At 46.6% G+C, this 20,818-nt stretch overlaps 1 protein-coding gene across 3 annotated transcripts; it reads right to left on the bottom strand.

Moving 5' to 3' along the window:
• Window positions 1-1,645: 1,645 nt before the first annotated feature.
• On the bottom strand, window positions 1,646-20,818 carry WRAP53 (WD repeat containing antisense to TP53). 3 transcript variants are annotated; one of them, XM_070954281.1, is made up of 11 exons: window positions 20,525-20,818; window positions 18,400-18,859; window positions 17,622-17,720; window positions 15,778-15,886; window positions 13,542-13,630; window positions 12,749-12,839; window positions 9,446-9,578; window positions 8,000-8,208; window positions 7,724-7,827; window positions 6,194-6,337; window positions 1,646-2,454 (listed from the first exon to the last, which is right to left on the bottom strand). In XM_070954281.1, the coding sequence occupies exons 2-11, from the start codon at window positions 18,684-18,686 to the stop codon at window positions 2,250-2,252; spliced, it is 1,470 nt and encodes a 489-aa protein (XP_070810382.1). In that variant the 5' UTR covers window positions 18,687-18,859; window positions 20,525-20,818; the 3' UTR covers window positions 1,646-2,249. The 3 variants fall into 3 exon arrangements, with proteins under 3 accessions (XP_070810382.1, XP_070810383.1, XP_070810384.1); XM_070954282.1 differs by having other exon boundaries at window positions 20,562-20,818; XM_070954283.1 differs by having other exon boundaries at window positions 20,540-20,560.

Genomic DNA, 20,818 nt, shown 5'->3' with positions numbered 1-20,818 from the left:
GCCCACCCAGCTGATCCGGGGCCCCAACAGTCTGAGGGACCGTGAATTGGCCCCCCCAATTTAATAAGTTTGAGGACCCCTGGTTGAGAGAGAGAACGAAAAGAAACGAGGAGGGGGCACAGATGTAACTACGGGGTCCTTGGTGCTCTCTGGGCTTCGTCGTTTTCTTGCAGACGTTTCATTACCCTTCTACGTAACATCATCAGCGCTAGAAGGGAGCGGGCTTTACTCTCTTTTTATGTATGAAATACAGGTAGGCCTTGATGTATGATCATGATCGAGCCCAGAATCTCTCTTGTTGCTAAGCCGGGACAGTTGTTAAGTGAGGTTTGCCCCATCTTACCACCTTTCTTGCCCCCGTCGTTAAGTGAATCCCCGCACTTGTTAGCCACACGTCAATTCGAGTCAAGTTGCCAAGCGTTCGGATTTTGAATCAGGTGACCGCGGGGAATGCTGCGACGGCCATTAAGTGTGCGAAAAAACGGTCCGAGGTCGCTCTTTTTTCAGTGCCGTGGTCACCTCGGTCACTAAATGAACCGTCGTAAGTCGAGGACGATCTGTATTTTGATTTTCTTGCTAATTTATGCCTTTTTTTTTTCTTCTTGGGAGTGGTCCAGAAGAGAGGGTGGGAAGGAGTGGCGGGGAGAAGGAAGCATGCAAAAAAAAGGATTCCTTACAGGGTAATCCACTGGGTTTCTAAGAGCTAAACTGATGGGAAGGGATCCTGGAGTCTGCCCTCTTGTGGTAGGCAGCAAGCATTACATCCTCCTCTTCTGGCAGCGTTGAACTAACGACTACTAGACTCATTATCCCCAATTAGCTCCAGTTGCTTTACTGGGTCACTGGGTTTGTATGGCTGCGTATGGGTGTGACTGCACTCCTGCACCACAGGTACTCCTCGACATACGACTGATCACTTAACAATTGTTCGAAGTAACGACAGATTCCCCAGAAAAGGTGATTTTGGGCCAATCACTGGGAGACGGTGAGTTCTAGTCCCGCTTTAGGCATGAAAGCCGGCTGGGTGACTTTGGGCCAATCACCGGGAGACGGTGAGTTCTAGTTCCACCTTGGCATGAAAGCCAGTGAGTAACTTTAGGCCAATCACCAGGAGACGGTGAGTTCTAGTCTCGCCTTGGGCATTAAAAGCGGCTGGGTGATTTTGAAGCAAGCACTAGGAGAAGGTGAGTTCTAGTTCTATCTTGGCATGAAAACCAGCTGGGTGACTTTGGGCCAATCACCAGGAGACGGTGAGTTCTAGTTCCACCTTGGCATGAAAGCCAGTGAGTAATTTTAGGCCAATCACTTAACAATTGTTCGAAGTAACGACAGATTCCCCAGAAAAGGTGATTTTGGGCCAATCACCAGGAGACGGTGAGTTCTAGTCCCGCCTTAGGCATGAAAGCTGGCTGGGTGACTTTGGGCCAATCACCAGGAGACGGTGAGTTCTAGTCTCGCCTCAGGCTGGAAAGCAGGCTGGGTGACTGTGAGCCAATCCCTTCCTCTCAGCCCAGCCCACCTCACAGGATCGTTGTTGTGCGGAAATCAGAAGGAGGAATGTGTTTTTTGTTTTTTTTTGATATGTTCACCGTCTTATTTGTAGCAACAGTAAAAGTGGGGTACAAATCAATCAATTAATCACGAATTTAAAAATACTTCCCAATTTATTGAGATTTACGAGTTTGAGATTGGTGGGAAAGACTTCCAACAGGACGTAAACTCCAGAAGAAAATTTCTGCTAAATCTTTCACTGGAAGATAAAAATCACATTTCCGTGAGAAAACAAGTCTTGGGAAAAAAGGAATTTTGGCCTAAATCTGGAGAAAACCTTCAGCGGCCGAGCACAGTCACGGCCGAAATCCGTCGGTTAGACAAAGCCAGAAAAAACACCGATGCATCAGAGAAGCGAGGAATTCTGGGGAAATAACCTGGGGAGGGGGGCGAAATCCAGTACCTTCCTTTGGTTGGAAAAAGGAAAGGAGACCAAGAAGAAAGATTTCGGGGCATCTCCCGAGACAATCGGAGTTTTTTGCTCCCTGAAACTCCTCTTGACAGTTGTGTCTATGTACAAACTCCCGTCGTCAAAGTTCTCAACGTCCGTGCGGAAGGATTCACACCCCGTCCGGGAGTCGTGGTTATGCACCCGCCTTTGCGCACACCGGACGTGGCACCATCGCACTTGCGCCGCCGTTCTTGTTCGGCTCCTCGCGGTCCCACCTGCCGCAGCAGAAGAGGTCTGGTCTTCCGGGCTAGGAAACGGTCCCCTCGACGCCCGACGGCGAGGAGCACCACCACAGCCGGAGAGCGTTGTCGCCCCGCGCCCGAGGAGGGGTGGAGGGCAGACGGTCCCCTCCTCCTTCTCCTCCTTCCGCCTCGTCCTCTCCACTATCCGGCAGGTCGGGAAACTGGCGCTGGCCAGAGGCCGTGGCCAACAGGGGGAGGGTGGGGTGGAGGCTGAAAGGAAGAAGAGGGAGGATTAGGTTCAAGGCCCGAGTAGCCACATCTGGAACGCCAGCCCGGCTCTTATGGATTAAGGGTGACCCCACAGCTGGAGGAGCTATTAGAAAGAGGCTGAATAAGCACCGGATGCAGCATTAATACCCCGCAGGGATTGGGGGGGCTCTGCTACAGATCCGGAGGATGGGAGAACGCCCCATAGCAAAACTGGAACTGGAGACTTTCATTTTACTTATTTTATTTCCTATTTTGATTCTATTCTTCTTCCTAATTAACTCTATTCTATTCTAATTCTATATTTTATAATTCATTCTATTCTATTCTATTCTATTCTATTCTATTCTATTCTATTCTATTCTTCTGTTCTGTTCTTATATTTTATTATTCGTTCTAATTCTATATTTTATTATACATTCTATTCTATTCTAAATCTATATTTCATTATACATTCTATTCTATATTTTATTATTCATTCTATTCTATTCTAATTCTATATTTCATTATACATTCTATTCTATTTCTATATTTTATTATTCATTCTATTCTAATTCTATATTTTATTACTCATTCTATTCTATTCTATTCTAATTCTATATTTTATTATACATTCTATTCTATTCTAAATCTATATTTCATTATACATTCTATTCTATATTTTATTATTCATTCTATACTATTCTAATTCTATATTTTATTATTCATTCTATACTATTCTAATTCTATATTTTATTATTCATTCTATTCTATACTAATTCTATATTTTATTATTCATTCTAGTCTATTCTAATTCTATATTTTATTATTCATTCTATACTATTCTAATTCTATATTTTATTATTCATTCTATACTATTCTAATTCTATATTTTATTATACATTCTATTCTATTCTAAATCTATATTTCATTATACATTCTATTCTATATTTTATTATTCATTCTATTCTGTACTAATTCTATATTTTATTATTCATGCTATTCTATTCTAATTCTATATTTTATTATTCATTCTTGGTCTGCACCTTGGTGGCGCAGCAGACTAAAGTGCTGTTAAGTAACATCCAGCTGCCTGCAATTACTGCAAGTTCAAATCTCACCAGGCTCAAGGTTGACTCAGCCTTCCATCCTTCCGAGGTAGGTAAAATGAGGACCCAGACTGTGGGGGCAATAAGCTGATTTTGTATAAAAAAGAACACCGCTGGGGGGGGGGGGCGAAAGCCCTACTAAGCAGGTATATACAAAAGTATGAAGGCTATTGCTTAACGCATTGTAAGGCCCCTGAGTCTCCGGAGAAGAGTGGCATATAAATCGAACTAATAAATAAATAAATAAATTCTATTCTATACTAATTCTATATTTTATTATACATTCTATTCTATTCTAATTCTACATATTTTTGTAGAATTGGATTTTTTGTAGTCTTGGATGGGTTGAGCCTGAGCCTGTTTCTCCCCATCCAGATCCATACAGCCTCCAGGCACCAGGACATCACTTCAAGGGCATTGTTGGGGTGATCCGGACTCCAACTCCCAGAATCCCTTTCGAGCACAGCCATGTTTCCTCAGCTCTGCTGTTTCCTAACAAGTTGGACTCCAACTCCCAGAATCCCTTTCGAGCACAGCACATTTCCTCAGCTGTTGTTTCCTAACAATTTGGGACTTCAACTCCCAGAATCCCTTTCAAGCACAGCCATGTTTCCTCAGCTGTTGTTTCCTAACAAGTTGGGACTTCAATTCCCAGAATCCTTAGCTGTGCTCCAAAGGGATTCTGGGAGTTGAAGTCCAACTTGTTTGCAAACTACAGAGGACAGCCAGGTTTCCTCAGCTCTGCTGTTTCCTAACAAGTTGGACTCCAACTCCCAGAATCCCTTTCGAGCACAGCACGTTTCCTCAGCTCTGTTGTTTCCTAACAATTTAGGACTTCAACTCCCAGAATCCCTTTCGAGCACAGCACGTTTCCTCAGCTGTTGTTTCCTAACAAATTGGACTCCAACTCCCAGAATCCCTTTCGAGCACAGCATGTTTCCTCAGCTGTTGTTTCCTAACAAATTGGACTCCAACTCCCAGAATCCCTTTCGAGCACAGCATGTTTCTTCAGCTCTGTTGTTTCCTAACAATTTGGGACTTCAACTCCCAGAATCCCTTTTGAGCACAGCCAAGCTTCCTCAGCTGTTGTTTACTAACAAGTTGGGACTTCAACTCCCAGAGTTCTTAGCTGTGCTCTAAAGGGATTCTGGGAGTTGAAGTCCAACTTGTTTGCAAACTAGAGGACAGCCAGGTTTCCTCAGCTCTGCTGTTTCCTAACAAGTTGGACTCCAACTCCCAGAATCCCTTTCGAGCACAGCATGTTTCCTCAGCTCTGTTGTTTCCTAACAATTTAGGACTTCAACTCCCAGAATCCCTTTCGAGCACAGCATGTTTCCTCAGCTGTTGTTTCCTAACAAATTGGACTCCAACTCCCAGAATCCCTTTCGAGCACAGCATGTTTCTTCAGCTCTGTTGTTTCCTAACAAATTGGACTCCAACTCCCAGAATCCCTTTTGAGCACAGCCAAGTTTCCTCAGCTGTTGTTTACTAACAAGTTGGGACTTCAACTCCCAGAGTTCTTAGCTGTGCTCTAAAGGGATTCTGGGAGTTGAAGTCCAACTTGTTTGCAAACTAGAGGACAGCCAGGTTTCCTCAGCTCTGCTGTTTCCTAACAAGTTGGACTCCAACTCCCAGAATCCCTTTCGAGCACAGCATGTTTCCTCAGCTCTGTTGTTTCCTAACAATTTAGGACTTCAACTCCCAGAATCCCTTTCGAGCACAGCACGTTTCCTCAGATGTTGTTTCCTAACAAATTGGACTCCAACTCCCAGAATCCCTTTCGAGCACAGCATGTTTCCTCAGATGTTGTTTCCTAACAAATTGGACTCCAACTCCCAGAATCCCTTTTGAGCACAGCCAAGTTTCCTCAGCTGTTGTTTACTAACAAGTTGGGACTTCAACTCCCAGAGTTCTTAGCTGTGCTCTAAAGGGATTCTGGGAGTTGAAGTCCAACTTGTTTGCAAACCACAGAGCAAGTTTCCTCAGCTCTGTTGTTTCCTAACAAATTGGACTTCAACTCCCAGAATCCCTTTCAAGCACAGCCAAACTTCCTTGGCTGTTGTTTCCTAACATGTTGGGACTTCAACTCCCAGAATCCTTAGCTGTGCTTGAAAGGGATTCTGGGAGTTGAAGTCCAACTTGTTTGCAAACCACAGAGCATAGCCAGGTTTCCTCAGCTCTGTTGTTTAACAAATTGGACTTCAGCTCCCAGAATCCCTTTCGAACACAGACATGTTTCCTCAGCTCTGTTGTTTCCTAACAAATTGGACTCCAACTCCCAGAATCCCTTTCAAGCACAGCCATGTTTCCTCAGCTCTGCTGTTTCCTAACAAGTTGGACTTCAACTCCCAGAGTCCTTAGCTGTGCTCAAAAGGGATTCTGGGAGTCGAAGTCCAACTTGTTTGCAAACCACAGAGTAGTAGAAGAAGCTGGTTCAAACAGGGTCTCTCTCTGCTTGCGGGGAGTCAGCGCTGTCCTGGGTGGGCAGCGGGAAGCAGAGGCACTCCGACACCCCAATACACACCTTAAAAGCTTTGGGGGTCACTCCTCACCCCCTTCCCCCAAATTCCTGCGGGATTCTAGAGCCCAGTTTGAACCTTAAAAGGCAGACTCTCGAATCCTCCTTCCCAATGGCACCCGAGCAGAATTTGCACCTGATCCCGTTCACACAGTCTCCCACGGCCTGGAATTGCAGGACGGGCTGTAACACGGCTGGGGGGTCATCAGGGGGAGGCTGGGTGGTGTCCCAGGCCGTAATCTGGCCACTGGTGTTCCCACTCAGCAAATACCGTCCGCTCCTGTTGAGGAAAAAGCACGAGAAATCCGCTTGAATTGCAGCTAGTCCTCGACTCATGGCCAAAATGGAGCCCGTTTCGTGACCCAACTAAGTAACGTCATCAGCACTGGAAGAGAGGGAGGCTTGCTCCCTGTTTATATAGGGTAGAGCTTGCCTTGCCCGTGTTGGTCGGGGTGTGTTTCTCTTCTCAGTGCTTCTTCTATCAGGGTATTGTTTTCTGCTGGGTTGTTTGTCTGGGGTTAATCCCTGCTTATCTGAATGTCGGCTGGTGGACGGTTGTGTGTTCTGGTCTATTTGTAGCCCAGATGGGGTAACCTAGTTGGGTCATGAAACGTCTGTAAGGTAAGCACCAAGGTCAGAGAACAGCAAGGACCCTACAGTCCCCCTCCTCTCCTCTTCCTCCTACCCGCTCCTCCTTCTCTCCTTCCTCTTACCTTGCTCCTCCTCTTCCTCATATCCTCCTTCTACCCTCCTCCTCCTCCTATACTCACCTCCTCCTCCTCCTCCTATACTCCTCCTGCTCCTCTTCCTCCTTCCTATCCCCCTCCCCCTCCTATTCTGTCCTCTCCCTCCTATACTCCTCTTCCTCCTTTCTATAACCCTCCTCCTCCTCCTCCTATACTCACCTCCTCCTCCTCCTATACTCGTCCTGCTTTCTTCCTCCTTTTTCCTACCCCCTCCTCCTCTTTCTACCCTCCTCCTCCTCCTATCATCCTCACCTCCTCTTCCTCCTATACTCCTCCTGCTCCTCTTCCTCCTTTCTCCTATCCCCCTCCTCCTCCTATTCTGTCCTCTCCCTCCTCTCCCTCCTATACTCCTCTTCCTCCTTTCTATAACCCTCCTCCTCCTCCTATACTCCCTTCCTTCTCCTCTTCCTCCTAACCCACTCCTGCTCCTCTTCCTTTCTCCTATCCCCCTCCTCCTTCTACCCCCTTCCTATTCTCATTGTCCTCTTCCTTCTCTTTCTATAACCCTCCTCCTTCTTCTACCCTCCTCCTCCTCCTCTTATCATACTTCCTTCTCCTCTTCCTCCTATACTCCTCCTGCTCCTCTTCCTTTTTCCTATCCCCTCCTCCTCCTCCTAGTCTAATCGTCCTCACCCCCTTCTCCTCTTCTTTCTATACTCCCCCCATTCCTCTTCCTCCTCTTTCTATCACCATCCTCTTATCCTTCCTCTTCCTCCTACCTGCTCCTTCTCTCCTCATTGTCCTCCCCCCACTCCCTTCTACCCCTGATGAGGTTCCCTAGTTGGGTCACGAAACGTTTGCAAGAAAACCACCCAGCTCAGGGACACACACCCCTCTCCCCAAGGACCCCCGATCTTCAAGAAAACCATCTGCCCCAGAGATGAGGACAGGAGGGGGATCTCCTCCGGACGATCACTTACGGATCCAGGTCAAAATACATCCTCTGGTTGGTGGCCACCGTACGGGAGAGCGAGAAGACGATTTCGCCCGGCTGTCGGAGGTCCCAGCAGAGAATCTCGGCGTCCTGGCGGGGAATTGAGACGCTTAAAAAAAAAAAAAAAAAAAAACAGAGAAGGAACGAGCCGAGCTCCCGTCTCCTTAACCCGCCAGATAGCCCGGAACTGGGTTCAAGAAACAAGACAGCCGCCGTACCGTTGCTAAGTCCCTCCCTCCCACCCAGCTTCGGGTTTTTCTACCTTACGGCCGCCGGTGAAGAGGTAAAAGCCGTCCGGGGAGAAGACGGCGTGGGTGACGCCCCCGCGGTGCCCGACGAGCATCGCCAAGGGGTCCCCCTCGGCGCAGGAGTAGAGGCCGACGGTCTTCGCGTACGACGCGCAGGCGTAGAGTGGTTGCGTCGGGCTGAACGCGATGCAGGAGATAATTCCGCTTTGCCCTTGTTTCTTCACTGGAAAGAAAAGGGGGCCCCTAATTAATCCACCATTAAAATCCATGCAGCTATGAAACGGGGGCTTTCGGGGGGGGGGGGACAGGGACCCCCCCCCACCCCGATGCACTCCATTTGGAGGTTCTCCCGATGCCAGAAGACGGGACGATGTGAATCCGGCTGGCGTCCCACACTACCCTACAGGAAGTCCTCGACTTATAACTGTTGGCTTAGTGACCAACGTTCGACAACGTTCGACACTGGAAGAAGCGACTTACGACCGTTTTCCCCACACGTACGACCGTTTGCGGCATCCCCCGTGGTCGCGTGATCAAAATCCGGACGCTCGGCACAACTGGCTCGTATTTATGACGGTTGCGGCGTCCGGGATGGGGGTGGGGATGTCACACGATCCCCTTTTGCGACTGTCCGACAAGCAAAGTCAACGGGGGAGGGAGCCGGATTCACTTAACGACCACGTGACTCGCTTAACAACTGCAGGGATTTACTGGCGAGAAAGGTCGTAAAACGGGGCAAATTTCAGTTAATCACTGTCTCAATTGGCAAAATTAGAAATCTGGGGCTCCATTGTGGATGTAATTCGAAGAGAACCTGTATTCTAATGTGAGTGTTTTTTTAAAAAAATCCTGGCCCCTTTAAGAGGCGTGGACTTCAACTCCCAGAATTCCACAGCCAGTGACGCTTATGGGAGACAAGGACTTATGGGAGTTGAAGTCCACGCCTCTTAAAGGGACCACCTTTAATTATTACAGATTATTTTTTATATGGATCCTTTAGATGGGAGGAACTTTTAAAAAGGACATTGTCACGAGTCCCTCAACAGCTCAGGACTACAAAACCCAAACCTTCCCTCTTCTCCTAGGTTCCCACCCAATCTTAAACCCATTCTGAAGGGGGTCCATTCCGCTGTAGGGCAGAGATGGCTACGGGTAGTCCTCGACGTACGACCACAAGGGAGTTCCAAACCTCTGTCGCTAAGCGAGACAGTGAATTGCTGCAACCATCATAAATAGGAGTCGGCTGCCAAGTGCCCGAATTTTCATCATATGACCATGGGCCAGCGGTCGTTAAGCATGAAAAAAAGGCGCGAAGTCGCTTTTTCCACTGCCGTCGTAACTCAAAAACGGCCGCTAAACGAACAGTTGTAAGTGGAGATCTACCTGATTTGACTCCAGATTTCAGCTTCCTGGGGACCCGGGCTTCGCCCTCGGACCCGAACTCAGCTCCTCAAACTCACCGAACGTCGGTCTGTTTTCGCACGACCGTCCGGGCCGCGACGTGTCGAACACGCGAACCATTTTGTCGAAGCCGCAAAAGAGCCGGGCGCCGTCCGGAGTGAAGCAGAGCGAGTGGGCGGCCGTCAGCTCGTCCTGGATGGAAAGGGCAAGACGGGTGTGCGGTCAAACTCTTCCGCAGAAGAACGGTAAGCCCGTTTTTTTCTCTCCCCAGGCTCCTAGAAAGGCTCTGGAGGCTGGGGAGAGCAAAAAACGGGCCTTCCTGTCCCACCGGAAGTTGGCAAATGGGCCGTTTCTGGCCTCTGGGGGGGGGGGAGGCCATTTTCGCCCTCCCCAGGCTCCTAAAAAGGCTCTGCAGGCTGGGGACAGCAAAAAAAGGGCCTTCCTGTCCCACCGGAAGTTGGCAAATGGGCCATTTCCGGCCTCTGGGGGGATGGGAAGGCCGTTTTCGTCCTCCCCAGGCTCCTAGAAAGGCTCTGGAGGCTGAGGAGAGCAAAAAACGGGCCTTTTCCCCCTCACCGAGGCCCTCCGGAGGCAGGAAACAGCCTGCTTCCCTACTTCCGGTGGGCCCAGAAGGCCCGAAAATCAGCTGGTGCCGGAGCTGAGCACGTGTGCCCACCGATACGGCTACGCCATGCCACCTGTGGCACGCGTGTCATAGGTTCGCCATCACGGCCTACACCGTTTCTGACCGATGGCAGTCCGGTCTCTTCTTGAAAAGCTTCCAGGCGCTTTTTGGGCGAGCGTGTGTTTGTGTGTGATTGTGATTGTGATTGTAGAGTCACAACCTTCTCCCAGGAATTATTATTATTATTTTTTTTGGGGGGGGGGGGAGTCTTTTAAAAATTAGGTTGCCTTCATTATTTTATTTTATTTTTTTATTAATAAATTATTTATTTATTATTTATCCGTTACAGGACAGAATCGCAGAAGAGTTGGAAGGGACCTTAGAGGTCTTCTAGTCCAGCCCTCAGCTCAAGCAGGAGAATGTAGACCATTTCAGAGACGTGTCTGTCCAGCCTCTTCTTAAAAAACCTCCAGGGATGGAGCAAGCACCCACAACATCTGGTGGCAAGGAGTTCCACTGGTTAATTATTTAGAATAACGGTGTTGGAAGGTGCCTTGGAGGTCTTCTAATCCGAGAAAGGGCATCACTCGGGCATCATGGAGGCTTTCGAGAAGAGACCGGACTGCCATTGGTCAGAAATGGTGTAAGGTGGAGGGGGTTGGACTAGATGACCTACGAGGTCCCTTCCAACTCTGTTAATCTGTATCTGTATCTAATTTATACCATCCCTGGTCCAATGGTTGTCCAGTCTCTTCTTAATAACTTCCAATGATGGAGCAAGCACCCACAACTTCCGGTGGCGAGGAGTTCCGCTGGTGAATTGTTCTCTTTGTCGGGAAGTTTCTCCTTAATTCCAGGTTGCTTCTCTCCTTGATGAGTTTCCAGCCGTTGCTTCTTCTCCTGCCTTCGGGTGCTTTGGAGAATAGCTTGACCTCCTTTTCTTTGGGGCAGCCCCACAGATATTGGGAGGCTGCTATCATGTCTCCCCTAATCCTTCTTTTCATCAAAATAGACATAATCAGTTCCTGCAACCTTTCATCATATAGTCCAGCAAGGGGGCTCGACTAGAGGACCTCCAAGGTCCCTTCCAACACTGTTATTCTAATAACTAACCAGTGGAACTCCTTGCCACCAGACATTGTGGGTGCTTGCTCCATCACTGGAGGTTTTTAAGAAGAGACCGGACAGACACTTGTCTGAAATGGTCTAGATTGAGCTGGGGGCTGGACTAGAGGACCTCTAAGGTCCCTTCCAACTCTGTTATTCTGTATGTTTTAGCCTCCAGCTCCCTAAATCCTCTTTGTTGCTCTTCTCTGCACTCTTTCCAGAGTCTCAAAACATCTTTTTTTTTAATAGCGTGGTGACCAAAACCGGATGGGATAGTCCAAGCTTGGCTCATTAACAGAACAAAATAAGGACAGACAACTTCAAAGGATTAATTAACTTCATTTCTGGACAAGATACAACGCCCAGGAGGCTGGGGGTGGGGTGGGGGATGAGTACCAGGGGTGAAAAAAAATGCTTTTAAAAGTAAAAAAAGCCTCTGCCGATCAGGCAAGTCAGCTGGGATCGTCAGAGGCTTTAAAAAAAAAAAGAAAAGCCTCTGCAGATCAGGTAAGTCAGCTGGGATCGTCAGAGGCTTTTAAAAAAAAGTCTCTGCAGATCAGGCAAGTCAGCTGGGATCGTCAGAGGCTTTTAAAAGCATTTTTTCTACAACCTCTTTGGCCGAAAAAATGCTTTTAAAAGTAAAAAAAAGCCTCTGCAGATCAGGCAAGTCAGTTGGGATCGTCAAAGGCTTTAAAAGAAAAAAAAAGCCTCTGCAGATCAGGCAAGTCAGCTGGGATCGTCAGAGGCTTTTAAAAGCATTTTTTCTACAACCTCTTTGGCCGAAAAAATGCTTTTAAAAGTAAAAAAAAAGCCTCTGCCGATCAGGCAAGTCAGCTGGGATCGTCAGAGGCTTAAAAAAAAAGAGAAAAGCCTCTGCCTATCAGGCAAGTCAGCTGGGATCGTCAGAGGCTTTTAAAAGCATTTTTTCTACAACCTCTTTGGCCGAAAAAATGCTTTTAAAAGTAAAAAAAAGCCTCTGCAGATCAGGCAAGTCAGCTGGGATCGTCAGAGGCTTTAAAAAGAAAAAGAAAAGCCTCTGCAGATCAGGCAAGTCAGCTGGGATCGTCAGAGGCTTTTAAAAGCATTTTTTCTACAACCTCTTTGGCCGAAAAAATGCTTTTAAAAGTAAAAAAAAGCCTCTGCCAATCAGGCAAGTCAGTTGGGATCGTCAAAGGCTTTAAAAGAAAAAAAAAGCCTCTGCAGATCAGGCAAGTCAGCTGGGATCGTCAGAGGCTTTTAAAAGCATTTTTTCTACAACCTCTTTGGCCGAAAAAATGCTTTTAAAAGTAAAAAAAAAGCGTCTGCCGATCAGGCAAGTCAGCTGGGATCGTCAGAGGCTTTTAAAAAAAAGTCTCTGCAGATCAGGCAAGTCAGCTGGGATCGTCAGAGGCTTTTAAAAGCATTTTTTCTACAACCTCTTTGGCCGAAAAAATGCTTTTAAAAGTAAAAAAAAGCCTCTGCAGATCAGGCAAGTCAGCTGGGATCGTCAGAGGCTTTTAAAAGCATTTTTTTACAACCTCTTCAGCCGAAGAGTCATATTACCCCCTCTCCCACCAAACGACGCCCACAGAACCAGTAGTAACAAATGTTACATTTCACCACCGATGAGTACCCTTTCAGACCTACTCACCAAGTGGTTGTAGGGGCGAAAAGAGGCCCGGAGCTGCCCACTAAAGGCATCCCACAAATGGACAGGGTTGTCTCGGCTGCTGCTGGCCAGGCTGCACGGGGAGAGAAGGCAAGGGATAAGGAAGGCTGGCACGGACTACCACCAAGCCACGAAATTTCATTTTAACGTATGCCGATCAGTGTACATTCAAAGTGAAAATAATTATTTCTATTTCTATTTCTATTTCTATTTCTATTTCTATTTCTATTCTCTTTTGGGTTTTTTTTTTTGGTGGCCTAAACTGAACAAAACTCCTCATCGGTGATAAGAAAGGCATCCGGCCAGTAAAACACTCAGCTCTGTTCAGTTGCCCAAGACTCCACCCCCGCAAAGGATTATGGGGTCGTTTTTTTAAAAAAAGAGTACGATGATATAAGCCTAAATGCTGAGTGGTGCAGTGGTCTAGAGGTGGAACTCTCGCCTCACAATCAGGGGGCTGTGAGTTCAATCCTAGGTAGAGGCAGATATTTCTCTCTGGGCGCAATGAGAATATAGCTGCTAAACAAAACTCCTCATCGGTGATAAGAAAGGCATCCGGCCAGTAAAAAACTCAGCTCCGTTCAGTTGGCCAAACTCCACCCCGCAGGGGATTATGGGGTCGTTTAAAAGATGATGATCCTAAGTGGGTTTTTTTTTCCAGGATGGGCCCCCATTTCTCTCTTTTTTTACAAAAAAAACAAACAACAACACAGCACCCCTTAGTGGGTTTGGGGGAGCAAAAGGCAGGGAGAAAAACCGACGCGCGCAAACTTACAAGCAAGTTTCCGGTTGGGAGGAATTCATCAGCGGGAACCAGCAGTAGTCGTAGAGGGTGTCTCCTTCCGCCATGCGCAGGACGGGGCTCTGTGGAGGGAAAGAGGGGGAGAGGTGGGCTTCGAGCAGGGGGGCTCCGGAGGCTGACCAGGGACGGGGGGGCTCACACACCCCAAAGGCCCCGGGGCCCTTCTGAAAGGAGAGGGGGTCATTCAACCAGAGCAGCCTTTCTTTCTCGGCCTTGAAGATGGGGGGACTTCAACTCCCAGAATTCCCCCAAGGATTTGCTCCCCAAAGATCAAAGACAGGACTGGAGGTGTGAATTCAGGCAGATTCACATTCCTTCCTTCCTTCCTTCCTTCCTTCCTTCCTTCCTTCCTTCCTTCCTTCCTTCCCTATCTCCTTCCTACCTCTCTGTTCCTCCCCGTCTCCTTCTTTCTTTTCTATTTCATTTCTCTCCCTCCCTCCCTCCTTCTTTCCTTTTCTATTTTCTTTCTTCCTTTTCTCTCTCCTCTTTCCCTCCCCATCTCCTTCCTTTTTTTCTATTTCCTCTTTCCCTTCTTCCTTTCCTTCCCTTTCTTCCTTTCCTTTTTTCCTTCCTTCCTCATCTCGTCTCTCTCCTTCCTTCTCATCTCCTTCCTTCCTTTTCTATTTCATTTCTCCCTTTCTTCCTTTCCTTTCCTATTTTCTTCCTTTTCTCTCCTTCCTTCCTTCCTTCTCATCTCCTTCTTCCTTTTCTATTTCATTTCTCCCTTTCTCCCTTTCCTTTCCTATTTTCTTCCTTCCTTCCTTCTCATCTCCTTCCTTCCTTCTCTCATCTCCTTCTTCCTTTTCTTTCATTTCTCCCTTTCTTCCTTTCCTTTTCTATTTTCTTCCTTCCTTCTCTCTTTCCTTCCTTCCTTCCCTTCTCCCCATCTCCTTCTTCCTTTTCTATTTCATTTCTTCCTTTCTTCCTTTCCTTTTCTATTTTCTTCCTTCCTTTTCTCTCCTTCCTTCCTTCTTCTCATCTCCTTCCTTCCTTCCCTTCTCCCCATCTCCTTCTTCCTTTTCTATTTCATTTCTCCCTTTCTTCCTTTCCTTTTCTCATCTCCTTCCTTCCCTTCTCCCCAATCTCCTTCCTTCCTTTTCTTCTTCCTTTCCCCCACCTTCCTTTCTTTCCTTTTTCTTCCTTCCTTCCTTTTCTATCTCCTCCCTCCCTTTCTCCTTCCCTCCCTTCCACAGTGTGGCCTGTTCCCTCCCACACACATCCACAATTCGGCAGTCACAACTGAGGCTCTTTCTGGAGGGAGCTCCACGCTGCAGCCAGCATTGTTTGGGAGAAAACAGGAGAAGGATGGAAGGAGTACAGGCAGTCTCGACTTACGACCATCCCTTTAGTGCCTGAAGTGACAACAGCACTGAAAAAAGGGCACTTATGACCGTCCTCACACTTATGACAACATCCCTGCGGTCACGTGTTTAAAATTTAGGCACTTGACAACTTGCATTTTTTTACAAAGGGGAGTGACCTTCGACAAGCAAAAGAAATGGAGAAAGCCAGATTTGCTTAACGACTGCGTGATTCACTTAACAACAGTGGCTTCCCAAAAATGGGTGTGACTCCCTAAAGAACTGCCTGGCTTAGCAACAGAAATTCAGCCCCCAATTGTAGTTGTAAATCAAGGACTGGCCTGTAAGACACTGAGCTTGTCGATCAGAAAAGTCGGCATTTCGGCGGTTCGAATCCCTCGTATGGGTCTCTGGCGTGAGCAGGGGGGTTGGACTAGATAACCTCCAAGGTCCCTTCCAACTCCGTTACCATCATTAAGTAGATTTGCTTATTTATACACTGACTTATTCAACAGGCAAGCCCTCAACTTACGACCACAAGAGAGGCCCAAATTTTCAATGGCCGAGCGAGACATTCGTTGAATCGGCGTCGCCCCGTTTTACGACCTTCCCTGCCACAATCGTTAAGCGAATCACCACGGTTGTTTAAACGAGTGACGTGGTCGTTAAGCAAATCCGGCTTCCCCCTCACGGACTTGGCTCGTCAGGTCGCAAAATGGGATGGCGTCACACACACACACACACACACACACACACACACACACACCCTCCGGGACGCTGCGACCGTCGTAAATACGATCCTACGCCCCTTTCCTTCAGCGCCGTCGTAACTTTGAACGGTCACGAAACAAACCTGTCGTAAGTCGAGGACTGCCGGGGAGCCCAAACGGACCAATAAATCCACCTACCATTTCAGCTACGTCTCCCCACTGCTCCGCATACAACTCCACAGGAAGATTGTATATTCGCAGCGTGTTGTCGGCACTGTTGGTAACCAGGCAAGTCCCATCGGGGGCCCTGTAGAAGGAGGGGAGGGGGGTCAGACACACCCCAAAAGAGGGTCTCCCCCCATTCAAGAGGGGTTCCGCTCCCAGCCCATCTCACGAAGCGAGTCATTATTTTTTATTCGGCCACAAACTTGGGGAGGAGGAGAACACAAAGCTGACCAAAAATCGTTTCATTCCAATGTTTCTCAACCTCAGCAAGGTTTACGATGGGTGGACTTCAACTCCCAGAATTCCCCAGCCGGCATGGGGAATTCTGGGAGTGGAAGTCCACCCCTCTTAAAGCACGTTGGCTGGGGAATTCTGGGAGTTGAAGTCCACCACCTTAAAGCACGTTGGCTGGGGAATTCTGGGAGTTGAAGTCCACCCATCTTAAAGCACGCTGGCTGAGGAATTCTGGGAGTTGAAGTCCACCATCTTAAAGCACGTTGGCTGAGGAATTCTGGGAGTTGAAGTCCACCACCTTAAAGCACGTTGGCTGGGGAATTCTGGGAGTTGAAGTCCACCATCTTAAAGCACACTGCCTGGGGAATTCTGGGAGTTGAAGTCCATTTCTCTTAAAGCACATTGGCTGGGGCATTCTGGGAGTTGAAGTCCACCCCTCTTAAATCACACTGGCTGGGGAATTCTGGGAGTTGAAGTCCATTTCTCTTAAATCACACTGGCTGGGGAATTCTGGGAGTTGAAGTCCATTTCTCTTAAATCACACTGGCTGGGGAATTCTGGGAGTTGAAGTCCATTTCTCTTAAATCACACTGGCTGGGGAATTCTGGGAGTTGAAGTCCATTTCTCTTAAAGGGAATTCTGGAATCAAACTCCACCCATCTCAAAGGGAATTCTGCGAGTGAAAATCCCCACACCTTAAAAGAAATTCTGGGGGTTGAAGTCCACACATCTTAAAGTTGCTGGGGTTGAGAAATACCGGATCGACCCGAAAAAATTCTGCTGTGGAGATCTATTATCTTCCTTCTAAGAGTTTCTCACCTACTTTCAACTGGAATTTGTGCCCATCTCCTTGCCCCATAGAATCCTTCTTTCTCCCATTTTTAACCCCTTCCCTTCCAGTCATTCAGCTGCCTTCTTTTTCCTTCTTTCGCCCTTCCCACCACCTCCATCGCTGCTGGGACCAGTCTCCTGGTCTCTGGGTGGGCTTCTTCTGTCCAGTCCCACCCAAGGAGAAGAAGATCTCCTGGAGTAGGTTGGAGAATTCTCCATGTCTTAAGGGACAGCACCAGACAGAAGAACCCAACGACCCAAATCCAGAACAAGGGACTAAGATGATCAAAGGCCTGGAGACTAAAATCTACAAAGAACGGTTGCAGAATTTGGGTTTGACTAGTCTGCAGAAAAGAAGAATTAGGGGGGACATTATAGCATTATCCCAGTATTCGAGGGGCTGCCCCAAAGAAGAGGAGGGGGTCAAATTATTCTCCAAAGCACCAGAAGGCAGGACAAGAAGCAACGGATGGAAACTCATCAAGGAGAGAAGCAACCTGGAATTAAAGAAGAAACTTCCCAACAGCGAGGACAATTAACCAGTGGAACTGCTTGCCACCAGAAGTTGTGAATGCTCCAACACTGGACGTTTTTAAAAAGAGATTGGACAGCCAAGCAGGGGGTTGGACTAGAAGACCTCCAAGGTCCCTTCCAACTCTCTTCTGATTGACTGAAGTGGGAAGGGGGCCTTCGTCTCCAAGACCCAGGTAGCCCCACTTGCCCAACGAAAGAGCTCTCCGCCGGCTACTTACCACTTGCAGCCCTTCAAGAAGTTTTCTGGGGTGCGACTATACTCGGCCCACGAGCCTGTCAAAAGTCGGGGGGCCTCCACGAAGTCGTACGCCGGATAGCTAGGAGACAAGGAGAAATAGGCCAGTCGCATCTCGTGAACTAACCTACTAACTGCTACTAACCAATACTATAAATACTGCTAACTAATCGACCTTCAACGAATCTACCATCACGATGACTGATGATGTTACCAAGGTTTGGGTCATGAAAATAACCTACAAGAACATAACCAAGCTCAGAGACCATCAAGGAACCCACAGTCCTCTTCCTCCTCCTGTCTGCAAACCTCCTAGCACTGATGAAGTTATCTAGTTGGGTCATGAGACGTCCACAAGAAAACCACCAAGTTTAGAGAGCACCCAGGAACCTACAGTCTTTGTCCTCCTCCTCCTCCTTCCTTCTTCCTTTCTCTCCTTCTCCCGTTCTCCTCCTCCCTTTCTCTGCAAACCCCACTCCCCTTCCAGCACTGATGAAGTTACCTACTTGGGTCATGAGACGTCCACAAGTAAAAAACTCCAAACTCCGAGACCCTCGCTAAACTGCCTTCCCCAACTGCCTTCTAACCAGGCCAAGCCACAAAACCACAGAGCAGAAGATCTCCTCCAACCCTATTCTTCTTCTAGGTCCATATCCAGGAGGAGAAACCTATTCCGAGATCTTCCTTTCTCCAGGATCACGGAAGGCCCCGTGGTCCTGTCTAAACTGAGCCGGGTTTCATTCAGAAGACCTGCAACTCACTAATATTCTCCTCCGTCGGTCCATGCTTCATTTTCTTCAACTACTTCCTCCTCCTCCTTCTCGTTGTCCAGCTTTTCCTCGGAGTCCAGCGCGGCGTCCATGACGCTGGATTCTTCTTCCTCTCGAGAAAGTCCATGGACAGCTGGATTTTCTTCTTCTCGAGCTCCGTTTAGCCTCGGGACTTTAGAAGCTGGTCCAGATGTTTCTCCAGCTTCCCCACCATTGTCGGTTAACTGTGGCAAATCCGGCATAACCGGAGGACCCTCTGCAGAGAGTTCGGCGTCCATCAGGAATTCTTCAAAAGGGTCTTCGAGACGACGGTCACTAAGCGAGACTCTACTTGGGCGGCGTTTCTACGAAGCATTCATCCTGGCTAGAGCCAAAATTCCAGATTCACCTTCAAGCGGTTTTATTCATCCCAATTTCGGAAGGAAACGGAGGCCAAGAGGAAATGAGGTTTCTGTAGATTTAAAATATATATATATATATATATTAATGTTGATTATGTTGAAATGGTAGCAAGTTATTCTGGGTAGAAGTATTCCAGACCAAAACAGAATTAATTTAGTAGTAGTAGATAAAGATTTCCTTGTATTGGATAAAGCAAGGAAATTGACATTTAAAACCAAGATACTAGTCCTTTGTTAATACAGGCAGTCCTTGATTTATAACCATTCGTTTTGTGACTGTTGGAAGTTACAACGGCATTGAAAAATGGGACTTATGACCGTTTTTCACACTTGTGACCATTGGTCAGGTGATTTCGATTCGGATGCTTGACCGCTGATTCACATTTATGACAGTTGCAATGTCTCCGGTTATTATTCCCTTTTGCGACCTTCCGACAAGCAAAGTCAAAGGGGAAGGCAGATTCACTTAACAACCGTAGCAAGGAAGGTCGTAAAATGGGGCAAAACTCACTACAACAAATGTCTCACTCAGCAACAGAAACTTTGGACTCAATTGTGGTCGTTAAGTCGAGGACTGCCTGTACAGTCATCAAATTAAATTACAATAAATGTGTCAAAAGGATTGATTTAATAAATAATCAATTAAAGGGATGTCCTTGATTGCATCAATAACTTTAAGTATAATGGTAAATTATTTCACAATTTAGTGAAATGACAAATTAAGGGATTTCCCATTCATTTATGATTAATTTAAGAAAGAATAAATTAAAGGGGTGTCCTTCATTATATCAATAATTTTATGCATAAATTATTACACAGTTCAATGAAATAACAAACTAAGGGGTGTCCATTCATTTATGATGATTAATTAAATAATAAATGAAGGTGTCCTTCATTGCACCAATAATTTTATGTATTGTACAACATTATTACACAATTCAGTGAAATAACAAACTTCCTTCCTTCATTTATTATTAATTTAATAAATAATAAAGGGGGTGTCCTTTATTATTTTATGCATAAATTATTACACAATTCAATAACAAACTAAGGGGTGTCCATTCATTTATGACAATTAATTAAATAAATTATAAATGAAGGGGTGTCCTTCATTACACCAATAATTTTATGTATCGTAAAAAATTATTACACAATTCAATGAAATAACAAACTTCCTTCATTTACGATTAATTTAATAAATAATAAATTAGTGGGGTGTCCTTCATTATATCAATAATTTTATGTATCATATAGTAAAATATTACACAATTTGATGAAATAACAAACTTCCTTCCTTCATTTATGACGATTAATTTAATAAATAATAAAGGGGGTATCCTTCATTATATCAATAATTTTATGTATCGTAAAAAATTATTACACAATTCAATGAAATAACAAACTCAGGGCGTCCTTCCTTCATTTGTGATTAATTTAATATTTATGATTTAATTTATGATTAATTCAATTTAATAAATGAAAGGATGGCCATAATTACATCAATTAACTTAATGCATAGTAATAAAACAGTTGAATGCAATGACAAGTCAAGGGCCGGTCGTCCTTATATTAATTTTTAATAAATTTATCAACATATTAATTCATTAATCATTATTTTTTAATAAATGATCAACTTAATAAATTAAGGGCTGGACAACCTTCAATCGATTTATAACAAGGAATTATCAATCCATTGGATGAAATAATAATAATACATTAAACTCGGCCACCCTTCAAATTGAGCCTCCTGACCCGGCGGTGCAGCGTCACGGGAAAGCGCTGACACGTGTCTGGCTATGCGGGGGTCGACACGTGTCACCATCGTAACGGTGCGAAACGATACGATGCATGTAGAATTGCGGAGCGCTGTAAGAGGGGAGCTCCGGGCCTCCCCGCGGCAGCTTTCCCCGGGAGGAGGAGGCGAAAGGCGGCCCGCCTTCTCCTGCCCTCCCGGAAGCTTCTTCCCCGCGTTGAGGCGACGGGCGGCGAAAGGGCCCCGCCATGACAGT

This window comes from Pituophis catenifer, unplaced genomic scaffold (genome assembly GCF_029215685.1).
Source record: "Pituophis catenifer annectens isolate HBS135680 unplaced genomic scaffold, rPitCat1.0.hap2 SCAF_15, whole genome shotgun sequence".
Classification (NCBI taxonomy): Eukaryota; Metazoa; Chordata; class Lepidosauria; order Squamata; family Colubridae; genus Pituophis; species Pituophis catenifer.
The sequence above is the reverse complement of the archived record's forward strand: the minus strand, read 5'-3'. Positions and strand labels throughout refer to the sequence as shown.

Excerpts from the sequence above, each read along its gene's own strand:
- WRAP53 (XM_070954281.1), bottom strand. The coding sequence starts at position 18,686 with ATGGACGCCGAACTCTCTGCAGAGGGTCCTCCGGTTATGCCGGATTTG. Across the intron at positions 17,721-18,399 it reads ACCGACGGAGGAGAATATTA|CTATCCGGCGTACGACTTCG; the intron begins GTGAGTTGCAGG and ends CTTGTCTCCTAG. Across the intron at positions 12,840-13,541 it reads TCCCAACCGGAAACTTGCTT|CCTGGCCAGCAGCAGCCGAG; the intron begins GTAAGTTTGCGC and ends CTCCCCGTGCAG.